Source organism: Barbus barbus, assembly GCF_936440315.1.
Source record: "Barbus barbus genome assembly, chromosome: 48".
Lineage (NCBI taxonomy): Eukaryota > Metazoa > Chordata > Actinopteri > Cypriniformes > Cyprinidae > Barbus > Barbus barbus.
The window spans coordinates 23,259,886-23,275,729 of record NC_136726.1 but is presented as its reverse complement, the minus strand read 5'-3'; the positions used below and the strand labels follow the sequence as shown (position 1 = coordinate 23,275,729).

The 15,844-nt window shown below is 37.1% G+C and overlaps 1 protein-coding gene across 1 annotated transcript in view; it reads left to right on the top strand.

Annotated features, from left to right (window-relative positions):
- The window catches only part of tmem117 (transmembrane protein 117), a 78,573-nt gene that overhangs the window by 40,897 nt on the left and 21,832 nt on the right, over positions 1-15,844 (top strand). The window contains exon 4 of the mRNA XM_079412107.1: positions 13,942-14,041. Within this exon, the coding sequence (XP_079268233.1) occupies positions 13,942-14,041 (100 nt within the window). The remainder of the gene's footprint in view (positions 1-13,941; positions 14,042-15,844) is intronic.

Sequence of the window (15,844 nt, the reverse complement as noted above, 5' to 3'; positions counted from 1 at the left end):
ACTCAAAAATGTCATTGCACTGCAATTCTGCACAAGAATGGCTCTCTATTCTCTACTGAGGAATTGATTTGACCAGCCGTGCATGAATCCTATAAGTGCATTTAAGCTCTGACCTGAGAATCAGCATCTTCAGTCTGCTTTACATTATCAGAGGACGTATGATCTCAGATCAGCTCATGTGCGTACAGTCAACCGTGGGCCGTTTGAAAACGTGGCACCGCTTCAATTTCACGCGATAAGATGGATGCCTCACTTTCGGTTCATTTCGCCAGCTAATGTTGAGCTCTGCACACAGCCGATGCTTTCACATTACACTGCACTGTTTGGAGAATGGCTGTACCATTTTTCAGTGAGATTGAATGTTGAGCGATCGTGTCGCCATACGTCTTCTCAAGGTTAAACGCGGTCAGTCCTGCCGATTGTTCCTGGCCATAAAAGCACCATCAGAATGAATGTTTGTGACTGATCAAAGACTAGTTTGATACATTTGTGAGTGCGAGAAACCTTTGTTGATTTATTAAATCATCAGAACTTTGATGAACAAAGATATGAAGAGTGCAGATGGGCATTATTCTCAGAATTTTCCATCGCTGGTGCAATTATGACTGAGTGACTTGAAAAGTCTCCGAGCAACTTTTAGCAATATCTTCTATCCAGATCATAAAAGATTTCATCCAAAACTGCATAATCTGGGTTTTCATGAGCAGAATGCTAAATCTGCCAACCTTCACAGAACAGACACTAAATGTCTAAACAGATGCTCTCTCTTCCAAAACCTAGTGAGCTGCCTTGCTGTCTACTACCTACATAGGCAGCTGTTTCCTGAGGCAGCATTATAACTAGAACAGAACTTCATAAATTACTCTTTTGGAACATTTGAGTGTCATACAAGTACTTCTGAGACTCAACTAATACTCACTTACAATATGTGTAGATATTGTTTGTATCTGTACGTATATGTATATGAATGTATATACTGTATACTATTTATATAATTATTTTTATTTTAAATTATTAAAAATATTGTATATTAAAGCTAAGTCAAATTTAGCTTTGGTAAATATGAAAACCTATTTATTTATTGTCTTTTTGTATAAATTATAATTAAAAATTATAATAATAATACTATGTGTGTGTATATACATACATGGTGCAGATAATGATATTTATGGTCAGAAAGTAAGATTAAAATCTGAGGCTTCAATGAGATCTTTATAACAGTACAGCAGATACTGACATAAAATGATCTTAATGTCAGTGGTCTCTATATCTCAGTAAAATGAGATTGAAACGATCCAAACATATAATGCAATGCAATGCTGATTGAGAGATGAAGAAATAAACGCTCCTCAGAAGATGTGAGATGTTGTGGAGGCTTGTGAAGATCATTCCTCCGCTGAGGAACAGAGAAAGTAAAGCTTCTGGAAACAAACGCTACTCAAAAGATCCTGATGATCAGATTTGAAAATGATTGATGGAGAATCAAGTAAAGCTGAGCTGCTTCAGTCCAGTAAGTGTTCATCTGGAAATATCAATACAGTTATTTTGACGTTTACTTGAGAAAAATCATTAGAGATTTAACAGCAAAAAGACACGAGAAGCTGAAGCTGGGCGTTTGTACAATTACACTAAAAGATACGGTGGCCGAGAGAGCTCAACGTGCTGCAAATAGAAAAAACACCTGCAAATTAAGAACAACACACTCGCAGCAAATGCTCACAACACAACCAAACAAAGAAACGCGTTGAGTATTTGCAGTGCGTTTCTTTGTTTGGTTGTGTTGTGAGCATTTGCTGCGAGTGTGTTGTCAAATTGATGAAGTTGTTTTCTTAATTTGCAGGTGTTTTTTCTATTTGCATGTGTTTTCTGAAGTTGCAGCGCGTTGAGCTCTTTTGGCCACAGTAAAAAGAGCATTGACTGGATAAAAAACTCTAAACTATCAATGCAACAGAAGACGAAGAGATTGAGTACATTAGCAAAGTTTGATCATGTGTGTATTTGTAGGGTTAATGATGTTTGTGGCTAGGTGGCGCTGTTGTACAGCACTTGAGTGAGTTGGTGTCTCTCTGCTTCTGTCTCTCTGACAGCATGTGAGCTGTGTCTGCCGTTTTCAGCTCTGTCATGAGAGATGATTGTTTACACCTGTGAGGAGAGGCGAGCTGCCTCTCATGAGCCTGACGCACATACAGTGCTTGTAAGATTTGATGCTCGTGTCATTATGTTCTCACTGTCACTCTCTGATTTACTCTCAGAATAAACCTCTGAAAAAGATCTGTAGTGTCTTGAGACGTTTACGTACAGCATCTGTCCTTCTGTGCTTTACCATGGTAACTGCTGCCGTTACTACAGTTATTGTGATCTTGGTTTAGTGAAATTCTGTTTTTAATAACAGTGGTGAATATTAACATGTTGTTTGACACACATACAGCTTGTGTTTCTTGATTATTGTGTATGTTCGTGTTGAAATGTTATATTTCATCCCAAATCAAAATAAATAAATAAAAAATGATATTGAAGCCTATTTTAGGAACAAGGAACTTAGGAACTTTTTTGTTTTCATTGTGATTTTTTCCTGACATTTCTACCCATTGTTTTGTCGTTGTTTTTATATTCTCATCTTTGTAGTACTGTAGTGAAAATCATTCTGTCTGTCATTCTTTTTTCTCGCAAATCAGCAGAAATTTTGATCAGTACAACAAATGCTACCACATGCATATTGTTATTCGGCTTTATTTTTTAATAAAGTATAAATGAAATGTAAAGTTGATTACTTTTTCATTTTTCACATTATGGTAATGAGATTTGGAGGTGAGACTGCATCTTAATGGTCCTGAAATAGGCTTGATTGTACTTGTGCTAAATATAATATATTTTCTCTTTTATTTGGGGTGAAATATGACATAAACTGTAAACAATATATAGTTTTTTTCAATACTGGTGAAACATTCATTTTTATTATGTTATTTATTAATTTATGTATCTTTAGCTTGTGCATTCATGTGTGTGTAAGCTTATGAAAATTATACATGTAACTTTACTTAAAGGATTAGTTCACTTTTAAAAACACTTTTGCTGATAATTTACTCACCCCCATGTCATCCAAGATGTCCATGTCTTTCTTTCTTCAGTCGAAAAGAAATTAAGGTTTTTGATGAAAACATTTCTCCATATAATGGACTTCAATGGGACCCAAACGGTTCAAGGTCCAAATGACAGTTTCAGTGCAGCTTCAAAGGGCTTTAAACGATACCAGACGATGAATAAGGGTGTTATCTAGCGAAACGATTGGTCATTTCAAAAATAAATAAAAAAGTTTAAGTTTTATAAGCACAAATGCTGGCCTTGCTCTGTTCTGTGATGTACCGAGTACCGAGTCAGTGTTTACAAATGTGCGGAAGGAGGACCATATACACATATTCAAATGTCTTTGTGTCAGTTTATCGTTTAAAATGCCCATTTCGTGTGCGTATCCGGGGTGTTTTAATATTAAAGAGCCTACTGACTCGGTACTTCCGCCTACCTCAACCGTGACCTTTTCCACGTCATTGCGTATTACGTGACGTCATGAACGCGCATCACAGAACAGAGCAAGGCCAGCATTTGTGCTTATAAAACTTAAACTTTTTTATTTATTTTTGAAATGACCGATCGTTTCGCTAGATAAGACCCTTATTCATCGTCTGGTATCGTTTAAAGCCCTTTGAAGCTGCACTGAAACTGTCATTTGGACCTTGAACCGTTTGGGTCCCAATGAAGTCCATTATATGGAGAAATGTTTTCTTCAAAAACCTTAATTTCTTTTCGACTGAAGAAAGAAAGACATGGACATCTTGGATGACATGGGGGTGAGTAAATTATCAGCAAAAGTTTTTTTAAAAGTGAACTAATCCTTTAAATATTTATGCAAAAAAATACATATATACTTTATATACTATAAATACATATACTTATTGTAGATGATTTATTAATGCATCTCTATGTCATACTTTTGTGTGTATGTGTGTTTGTGTGTGTGTATAAATATATGCATAAACACAGAAAATCTCTCTCAGCATCTGTTGCCTCTCATCTTTCTCATTGATATTCTTTTATTCTCTGTGACACACACACACACACACACAATAACACCCGCTCAAACCCCCACATCACACACTCCTAACAACCAGTTCTGCTTCCTCCCCCTTCACACACACACACACACACACACACACTGAACAGCTCTCTGGCGGCCGCTCAATGCACTTATGATTGAAATGAACATCATAAACATTCTCTCTCTGCAGGTTATAAAAACGTTGGACAGATTTCATAGCGAATGAAACATCATTTTTATAAATGACATCATCGCTCCTTTATGACATCATGTTCGCCTTTATCAAATCATTAAGGCATCATTAATCACATCATTACTGCATCTAGAGCCCTACACACTGATGATGATAATGATCTTCATCCTCAGCTCAGTGTGTGATGTGGGCGGGGCTGTGAGAGGGGGCGGAGTCAGCCGCTTTAACTCGTCAGTGCTCGAGGCGTCTGTTCCAGGCATACATCATGCACTAATTAAGCAGCGTTATTTAATTAAGAGTGCAGCGCGCATGCAGATCGCATTACTCACGGCCAATTAGGAGCCAACGTGGCACCAGTCTGATCGACACAGCTGCTCTCAGATACACACTCACTCTCATTTCCAAAGCAGCACTGCAGACAGTCCCACAATGCATTACAGCAACAGTCATCCCAGTTTTACCAGTAGCCCCTCACTGCAGAACAAAGATCCAGGGGGCGTGGTTGGATCCACAGCTAGGGGGTGGAGATGGGTGGGTTTAGGTATATCTGAGGTAGGAGGAGTTGGATCTGGATCCAACCTCGCCCCCTGGATCTTGTGTTCTTCATTATTTTATTTATACTATAGATGATGTATTTATGCATCTATTGTGCTTTATATATAAAGCACAAGATATGTATGCATTAATACATAATATTATGTATTCCATTTTCATCATATATTACTTATATTGCATATATATCTTATGCTTTATATGTGTAATATACAGTATATTCATAAATAAAACTGGGGAACAGTTGACAGGCTGGACAGCGGGCTGGTTCTGGATCAGGGCCGGACGCTCTCCAGACACCGGAGGATCCCTTCCCTCCAGCTCAGTCCAGTGGTGTCTGGGAGGTCGACGGGGCGATGGTAATTGGCCCCGATCCAGAACAAGGAATTCAGCATGGTGTTGTCCAACGCTGTCCTTGCGGCGAGCCCGCAGAATTCTCAGGCGAACTCATCAAAAGGGAGAAACAGCCGGGCTAGGGTAGAAAAGCGAGCGCTGTTTCCATAGCTGCAGGGGAGAAAAGGGAAAACAAAAATCGGAAACAAAACCGGGAAAAGGAGGCGCCGCTTACTTTTCTGTCTTGGTCCAGTATTCTGTCACGCGTGCCTACTGTGCTGGAGCGAGGAGACGTGGAGACTTAGGAGTTTCACAATTATAACAGTCTTTATTCATCCAAAGGAACACACAGGGAAGTCAGGAGACACATGTGTAGCACAGGCAAGACAAACAATACCAGACACTGGACACAGAAAACCACAGGGCTTAAATAATCAGAATGAAACGAGGAAATCAATGGGACACAGCTGGAATCAAATCAAACTTAATGGGCACAGGAACAGGAAAAACCATATATGGGCATAAACATTGGAGAAACTGGGATATGGACAGAACATGAGGGGATTTTTAAAATGTATTTATTTGAGCGTGTACTTGTAAAAATACAGCCTGTTATTGTTTTATTTTCAAAATTGGTATTTATTATCATATTATTTCAATTTATTATCAATTTCACAGCGCAAAGAGTTTTATCCTTTACTTCACTTTGTTATTTCTCCTACAGCGGCTAAAGAACCAAAATTATTACTTCCGCGTTGCAAAATAAGATAAGGTGGACGTCTTCTGTGGCGTATAAAAGTGAATCTCTTATTTCTTCTGTTTCCGTTTCAATCCAGCACTTGTAGACGGACTAACTGGGCTGTAACGGAGCTGTAGTCGCGTGTAATTGAAAACGCGCACACACATCCTGTCTGGCTCCCTAGATAAATGTTGAGGTCCTGAAGGTGATGTTTGTGAGCCGGCGGCGCTGACACCTCACCACATAATCAATATCTGCCCAGTAGACCCACAGCACACAGAATATCTCATTTTGAGGCAGATATTTGAAGGTCATAGGCTCCCAGATCCAATGACCGCGACCTTTGACCTTCACAATTTGAAGCGCAGGTTAGAGGACAGGATGGAGCTCATCTGTTTTATTTCACCAGCAGAAGAACATTAAATTTCATTTTAATCAATATCCTGTGTTTCAGACCAAACCTAATAAATCAGTCGCGCTCCCAGATAATTATGATAAATCAAAAATGAGTGTCTAGGTAACGGCTTTTCATATGCATGTAGATTTGAGTTATATTAATATGTCAGAATGACACATGACACATTATTTAATATTGATAAATGTGTGATTTGATCTAAAGGAGTAGTTCACAGGTTTTGTCTTTTCTGGAGATTCACTGGTCGTTGTGCTCCACAACAAAAATTATGACAGATTTTATTAAACAGATTAAACAATGCATAATTAATATGTAACATTGTACTGAATGAATTACATATCCATATGCCACAGTACATGTCTAATAAAACATGGTAATACTATGGTACATATTTAAAAAAAAAAAAAAATTCAATAAATAAATGAATGATGCATTTATATAGCACTTTATTGTGTATTGTCGTACACCCAAAGCGCTTTACAATCGTGTGGGGGGGGGTCTCTCCTCAACCACCACCAGTGTGCAGCATCCACTTGGATGATGCGACGGCAGCCACAGCACAACGGCACCAGTGCGCTCACCACACACCAGCTACAGGTGGAGACGAGAGAGAGTCATTGAGCCAATCAAGTGTATGGGGATTATTAGGAGGCCATGATTGACAAGGGCCAGTAGAGGGAATTTGGCCAGGACAATGGTACATCGAAAAAACAAACAAACAAAAAAACTGCGTAATATGAAAAACATGGTATCATCATGGTAAACGTTCAAAAAAACATGCTATCACAATGGTAAATGTTCTACAAACATCTTAATACTATAGTGCATGTACAAGAACATGGTATTACCATGGGACATGTCCAAAAAAACTTGGTATTTCAATGGTATGTGTCCAAAAATAGCGTAATACTCTTAAATATGGTGAAATATGAAAAATATGGTATTTCTAATGTTCAAAAAACATAGCGATTAAATGGTGTATGTAAAAAAAAAAAGAGAGAGATAAAACTCCAATAACATGGTATTGACATTGGAAATGTTCAAAATATATATATTAGCATGGGACATGTCCAAAAGCATGGTAATACCATGGTAGATGTTTAAAAAACATGGTATTTCAATGATACAGGTCTAAAAACATCATAAAACTATGGTGAACGTTCAAAAACATGGTATGAACATGGGAAATGTTCAAAAAACATTCTAATGGTACATGTAAACATCACAAATATGGTGAATGTCCAAAAACATGATATTGAGATTAGAAACGTTCAAAAAACATGATAGCAGTATGGGACATGTCCCAAAAACATGATTATGACATGTTTATAAATCATGGTATTTCAATGGTGCATGTCCAAAAAACTTCATAATACTATAGTAAATGTCCAAAAACATGATAATACCATGGTGTATGTTCAAAAAACTCATTGGCATTCAATGGGTGAGTAAATGACAGAATTTATTTTTAGGGTAAACAAAACCCTTTTAACTGGGTCAAGTTTTTTGTGAATTTGAAGCCGTGAACCAGAGAATCAGTTCGGGGAAGAAAAGCAGTTTGACTATGTAGGCCAGGGGGTGGGGCCTGGGCTGTAGTGGGCGGGGCTAGGCATCTCTCACAGGTCAACCCAGCTGGAGACAAACCGCTTCTGTTGTTACCATGACAACTGTGAAACTCCCCTGGGATTAACAGATGCACGTATAGGCCGAATCGTATATCAGGAAGTGACACGCCGTTTAAGTGTGTGTGTGCAGCAGCCAGACCAACCGCTCAACATGATGATCATGTTAAGTGCTGCTTTACAAGTTGCTGGTGCCATAAATCAAGCGGTTTCTGCACTAGTAGCTGTCTAATCTAACACTCGATGTCTAAACTTTGGCAAAAGTGCCTTTAGTCCAGGATGCGTTTCCCTCAGGAGAGCCGCAGAATCTGCATAATTTACATTCTCATTTGTGTGTGAGGAACATTTACTAATTCCTCTTATTAATCAGCTTGTTTTATTCTGTTTCTGGCTCTCTCCATGGCTGCAGTTCTGCTTTAAGATTGCAAACGGAAACTGGCCTAAATGAGAGCAAATAACAGCGCTGACATTTACACGTTTATTGATTTGCATTTGTTCATTTCAGATGTCGGCAAGCAGTTTGACTGTCACAATGTGAAGCATTTCAGAGTAAAACAGGATATTCAATAATGATAATAAATGTAGGGTGGGGCTGAAACTGATTTATGGGGAATTTACACGGTGGTTGAAAAATAAAGAGGGATTAATCTGTTCAGACATGGTAACAGAAATATAGTCCATTTTCATTTCATTTTAAGCATTCTAAGATTAAAAGACTAAAGATTTTTCTAGAAGATGTGCTTTTAGTGAAATAATTCTCAGAGAAAAAGAACATTCTAAATCCATCCATCCATCTATATATAGTATCATTTAACTTAATATCTACTTATTATCATTATTTATGCTATGTTTAATTAAAATATTTAAGCTACTTTTTGTGATGTCTGTTCAATGCTTTTCTCTTCTAATAATAATAATGACAAACATCTTTTGTGGGTTATTTCTCTGCCATAATTGATGTGTGATTAATTTGCAATTAATTAATCATCACAGCATGAAATTAATTAGATAAAAAATTGTAATTGCTTGACAGCCCTAATCTTGATGCTAAAGTACCTTAATAAACAAAATAAACATATGCATATACAAGACATACAAAAACGAATAAAAACTGCATTTCTCATATTCATTTAATATAACTTGATGTACTAAAATAAATACAATTATATAAACTAAAGTGAACGATAAACAAAAATTAATAAATACGATATTTAAAAAACTCAAAATATAACAAAAACACATGAAAATCACTATAAAAAAAATATAACAAAACCTATAACAGTATTATATTATAGATTCTAAAATAACAATGAATCTGATAAAAAAAAAGACAAAACTGAGACATATGCATTGGTGAATAATTTACAATGAGCCTAATAGCGTGTTAAGAAAGTAAATGGGGTGAATTTACATTTCATCCTGACTTTAAGAGTTCTAGATGGGTTCTTGTAGAGAATGTGATGGCCATCACTCGGCCTGATCGTAATTCTGTCCTGTAAGGTGCCAGTGAGGCTCAAGAAAGCGTTTTAGGGTGGATTTCAGATTTGTGGTTCCTGAGACATGTCTAATTAAAATTCAGTCGTGCCTCAGGAGCCGGTGAGAAAGTCACAAACATCTCTGGGAGTCGGCCAGCGGCCGAATCAGACCGATTCCGTCTGCGGCCCTGAAAACACACCAAAGGCACATTGAAAATTTAAGCAGCCACTGGAGTTTAAATTCGTCAAATCATGACTGGACTCATTAGCAGCCGCTCGGGAGCATCATTCATATTAATTCTCACGGCTGACACACTCATCCCGGGAATACCGACACATCCAGACACATCAGTAATCCTGTCACGGGCCTCTCTGACTTCCAGGAACGAGGGCCTGCTCACCTGATGTTCCTCCCTCATCAGGCCCGCTCGCTTCCAGCAGTGACGGCTGGTTTTGTTGATTCAAATCAACTCGTGCAGCATATGTGACCTCATTTTTTTAGCAGCGCGTTTCATTTTTCATGAACCAGGCTGCTGTAGAACTATAATTAACAGAAGAGACTCTGGGGAATCGTTCGGTTAAACCACATGTGTACGAGCAAGCTGTTGAACTCTTCCTTTCAATTAATAATCAATCTCCTTACAGTGATCTGGGAAAAATACATTTTATGTTCAAAAAACATGGTATTATCGGGGGGGGGGGGGGGGGGGGGGGGTGTATTTCAATGGTACATGTCCAAAAACAATAATAAATAAATAAGCAAATAAATAAATTGTAATGTCCAAAGTCATAGTATTATCATGGGAAATGTTCGAAAACATGCATTACCATGGAAAATGTTTTAAAACATGGTATTACTATGGTAAATGTTTGTAAAACATGGTATTACCATGGTAAATATTTGAAAAATGAGGTATTTCAATTGTATGTGTCTGAAAACATTGCAATGCTATTGTGCAAATACATGGTGTTAGCCATGGGAAACATTTAAAAACATTGTATTTCCATGGTAAATCTTCAAAAAACATGGAATTTCAATCATATATGTCCAAAACAAACCATTGTAATACTATTGTGCATGTCCAAAAACATGGTGTTAGCATGGAAAATGTTCAAAAACATACTATTACCATGGTAAATATTTGAAAAGCATGATATTTCAGTGGTATATGTCCAAAAACATGGGAAATCTTGCAAAAACGTTACAATGGGACATGTTTGAGTAAATGTTTAAAACTGTGGTATTATTGTGGTAAATATAAAAAATTGCATTAATTAAGAAAACTTGATATTGACATGGTATAAAACATGGTAATACCAGAATACATTTTCAAAACTGTGGTATTATCATGGTAAATATGAAAAAATCCATCAAATAAAAAAAAAACTAAAACATGCTAGTACATGGTAAATGTTTGAAATGATATTTACATGGTATATGTTCAAAATACATTGTAATACTGTGGTGTGTGTCCAAAACACCACGGTAAATGTAAAAAATAAATGCAAAAACATGCTATAACCATGAGAAACCATGGGAAAAGGGGGGAAAAGACGTGACCATAGAACATGTCCAAAAACATTGTAATACCATGGTACATGTTAAAAATTGCATGTTTCCAAAAAGCTTGGTATGATGTGTGTGTCATTTGTGCTGCTGATGTGACTTAGTTTCTCTTCATTAGGTCACCCAGCAGTACTGCATTAAAATTACAGCCATGTTGAATAAATGAAGAGCTGAGACACTAATCAGAGAGCGAGTGAGAGAGTGAGTGTGTGTGTGTGTGTGTGTGCGTGTGAGTGTGTGTGAGAGAGAGAGCTCACTTTGGCTCGGCGTGTAATACTGTAAGACAGCACCAGCCTACACCGGCCGCTGCGTTACATACTAACACAGCCGTGAGCGTCTGAGGCGCTGGACTGCATCGGATGGGTCCCGTATTATCGATTAGCTCTGTGCCCTTGGTGAACGACTCCCAGCGGCTGGCCGCCTTCCACAACCGCGGGGTGTTTGAAACTGACTTAATGCACCAATAAATCTTCCTTCTAATCAAAGCGGCTTTATCGGTGCAAGGGGAAGGTGATAAGTCGCTCTTTGGACATGCGCTCTAACGATGGGCCTTAACGAATGGAATACAGATTCAATCTCACGCGCGTCATGTGGGTCAAGCGTTCTTTGGTTTACAGATTTGCGTTGATTGGACGTGCTAATGAGGATGAAAGCTCATTTACAGGATAATGGTGTTATTATCCCTAACACCAAGACCAAAGAACCTGACATTCTGACATTTGTGTGCAATAAAATTGGCCTTGTTCTGCGTTTCCCGCCGTCTGTAATCCACAAAGCGACGTGCATAAGCAGATTAACGAGTTTGTACCTGTTCAAGGCCTGTAAACACTTCTGACGGCATAAAAGCTGCGTAAAGAGATTACATTCGCTCGCTGTCACAACGTGTGAACGCTTGGCTGTGTTTTTATTTGTGTTGGATCATTTTCTGGAAGCCAGTCATCCCCTGAATGTATTATAAAGACCTCTGAAGTGTTGCTGATGATGTTAGCATGTCCTGATTGAAACACTCCATCCAGCAGATGTCAGGTCAGGTAAAAGCTTCTGGAGAAGATGCAGCTGAAGCAGTTACACCTCGTGATCAGCTGTGACACAAAACATCAGACTGACCAGATCACAGTGTCTCTTAACATGGGAAATGGGCAAAAAAACATGGTTTTACCATGGTAACTCTTCAAAAACATGGTACATCTCAAAAAATTTGAATATCGCGAAAAAGTTAATTTTTTCTTGTAACTTATTTCAAAAAGTGCAACTTTCATATATTTTAGATTCATTACATGTAAAACATTTCAAAAGTTTTTTGTTTTAATTTTGATGATTAGAGCTTACAGCTCATGAAAGTCAAAAATCAGTATCTCAAAATATTAGAATAGTTACAGTTGTTTCAATTAATGACCATCTCTACAGTATAAATTCAGGGTATCTCTTGTTCTTTGAAACCACAATAATGGAGAAGACTGCTGACTTGGCAATGATCCAGAAGACGAACATTGACGCCCTCCACAAAGAGGGTAAGTCACAGAGGGTCATTACTGAAAGCTGTGGCTGTTCACAGAGTGCTGTATCAAAGCATATTAAATGCAAAGTTGACTGGAAGGAAGAATTTGGGTAGGAAAAGGTGCACAAGCAACAGGGATGACCGCAAGCTTGAGAATACTGTCAAGCAAAGCTGATTCAAACACTTGGGAGAGCTTCACAAGGAGTGGACTGAAGCTGGAGTCAGTGCATCAAGAGTCTCCACGCTCAGACGTCTTCAGGAAAAGAGCTACCAAGCCACTTCTGAACCAGAGACAACGTCAGAAGCATCTTACCTGGGCTGTGGAGAAAAAGAACTGGACTGTTGCTCAGTGCTCCAAAGTCCTCTTTTCAGATGAAAGTAAATTTTAGCATTTCAGAGTCTGGAGGAAGAGTGGAGAGGCACAGAATCCATGTTGCTTGAAGTCCAGTGTGAAGTTTCCACAGTCAGAGATGATTTGGGCTGCCATGTCATCTGCTGGTGTTGGTCCACTGTGTTTTCTGAAGTCCACAGTCAACGCAGCCATCTACCAGGAGATTTTAGAGCACTTCATGCTTCCTTCTGCTGTCAAGCTTTATGGAGATGCTGATTTCAGTTTCCAGCAGGACTTGGCACCTGCCCACACTGCCAAAGGTACCAAAAGCTGGTTCAATGGCCATGGTGTTACTGTGCTTGATTGGCCAGCAAACTCACCTGACCTGAACCCCATAGAGAATCTATGAGGTATTGTCAAGAGGAAGATGAGAGACACCAGACCCAACAATGCAGATGACCTGAAGGCGGCTATCAAAGCAACCTGGGCTTCCATTACACCTGAGCAGTGCCACAGGCTGATCACCTCCATGCCACGCCGCATTGATGCAGTGATTCATGCAAAAGGAGGCCCAACCAAGTATTGAGTGCATAGAAATGAACATACTTTTCAGAAGCCTGACATTTCTGTTTAAAATATCTGTTTCTGTTTTTTATTGATCTTATGTAATATTCTAATTTTCTGAGACACTGAATTTTGGGTTTTCATTATCTGTAAGCCATAATTATTTTCATAATTTTATTTCAAGAAATAAAGGCTTGAAATATTTCACTCTATGTGTAATGAATCTATATAATATATACAAACAATATTGACCTTTTTCATGATATTCAAATTTTTTGAGATGTACCTGTATTACAATGGTGCATGCCCAAAAACATGGCATTAACATGGGAAATGTTCATAAAAGCAAAGTAGTACTGATGCATGTCCAAAAACATGGGAAATTATCAAAAAACTTGATATTACGGTGGTAAGAGTTAAAAAAACATTAAATTGCAGTGGGACATGTTCAAAAACATGGTATTTTAAAGATACATGTCCAAAAGGCATGGTATTACCATGGAAAATTAAAAAACAAATGTGGTATTACCATGGTAAATGTTGAAAACTGTCTCTACAGGCCTCACATGGTGACGGAGTACATGGGCATCAGGAACGAGAGCTTGATGAAGATGGCTGCTGTAGGAACGTGGATGGGTGATTTTGTGACGGCGTGGATGGTGAGACTCAAACCAGAACCTGTTTAAAGTCAGCATGACGTGACATTCAAAACCGGCTTTACTTTCATCATTCAATTTATGTGTCAGGATTGGATTGTTGAGCGAAAAGTGGATTGATGAAAGATTTACGGAGACTTCAGAGCAGGGTTTCCTGAGTTTGTGAAAAGCTTATTCATTAAATAAAAAAAATGTCAAATTACAATTTAAAAAAAAAAGTAAAAAATAAAACACTTATTTTAAGAGATTAAATGTTGTCATTATTTTATACATTAAAATAAAATAAATAAATAAACTGCTATTTTAAAGCTGATAAAAAGGGAAGCACTCATCTAGAATCACTTTCACTGATTAATGTTTCCCAAATAACACCAAGAGCGTGTATTAAAGTAAATGTGGTGGATTTGATTTATGTTGACTTTAACTTTAGGCAACTTTAAAGCAGCATGAAATTGTTTTATGAGAAATCTTAACCTTGACGAACCTTCCCCGCATCTGACGAGCCACTCAAATGTTTCTGTAATTATTTGTTGGTAATTGACTCTGGTTCCCAGAAGCGGCGGCCGCTCGCAGAGAGAATGTGACATTAGAGATCGCCCGAACCAACAAAGCCCCCAGATCCGAGCGCAGAAATAATAACACTATATCCCTTACAGGTGCAACTGTGTTACACCCAGTGAAATTAATAATATTTGAAAAATAGCATTAAAATTCTGTTCAGTCACACTGGAAGCAATTAATGTCGCAATGCGTCACAATGCAGCAGCTTCAGCCTGTTTGTGCTATATTTTAAAATACACACATCATTTTACATATAATAGTTTTGTATACATACGCATAATTTGAAATGATCATATTTTGAAAATGATATAATGAATATTGAATGATGCCCTTATACAGTATATATGATATATTTTTTGTAATTTACGAAGACAGACATTTAGACCAGGGTTTCCTGAGTTTGTGAAAAGCTAATAATTGATTAAATCATAAACAAAATTCTAAATGTATTTTAAAAATAAAAAGTCGAAATAATAATTTACTAAAAAAGGTTAAAATAAAAAAGAAAGTTTAAATATTTGCATTACAGTGACTTTACCCTGTTTTTTTTTTATATTGGAAAAATCAAAAATTCCACAAAAGTCATTCTTAAAGTAGAATATTTAAAATAAAAAGTCAAAATAAAACACTTCAATATAACTTAAACACTTAAATAAAAATATGTGCATTAAAATGACTTTACCATGTTTTTTAATTGCAGTAAAATCCAATCTTATTTTCTAAAATATCACAATCACAAGTTTTTTTTTCTTTTATAATATAATAATAATTATTAGCCTATTTTATACATTCTACAAATGTGCTTGTGTGTGTGTATGTATATATATAATTTTTATGTATTTATATTTTCATTATAATACATTTATAATTAAACGGTATAATTAAAAACAAAATTTTTTTTTTTGTAATATAAATTTATCTAAATATATCTATGTACTGTATAAATATTTTTTTAATAAATATTCATATATAAATATATTATAAATATAAATTTGTTAATATGTATTTAAATAGCTTCTTTTGATCCCATGTTGGAATTATTTAAAGATCTCGTCACAAGATGCCACTCAAACTGATGTTTACTTCAGCGTATACTGTCTGTTTCTAAACAGCGTTATAGACGTTGACAGTCGTGTGGATAAAGCGCTCATCGACTCTGAAAAGAGGTTTTCCCAAGTTCACTGAAGGACACACAGCAAACAAACATCCGACATCAAAGCGGTGTTTCTCGCTGACACGCCAGCG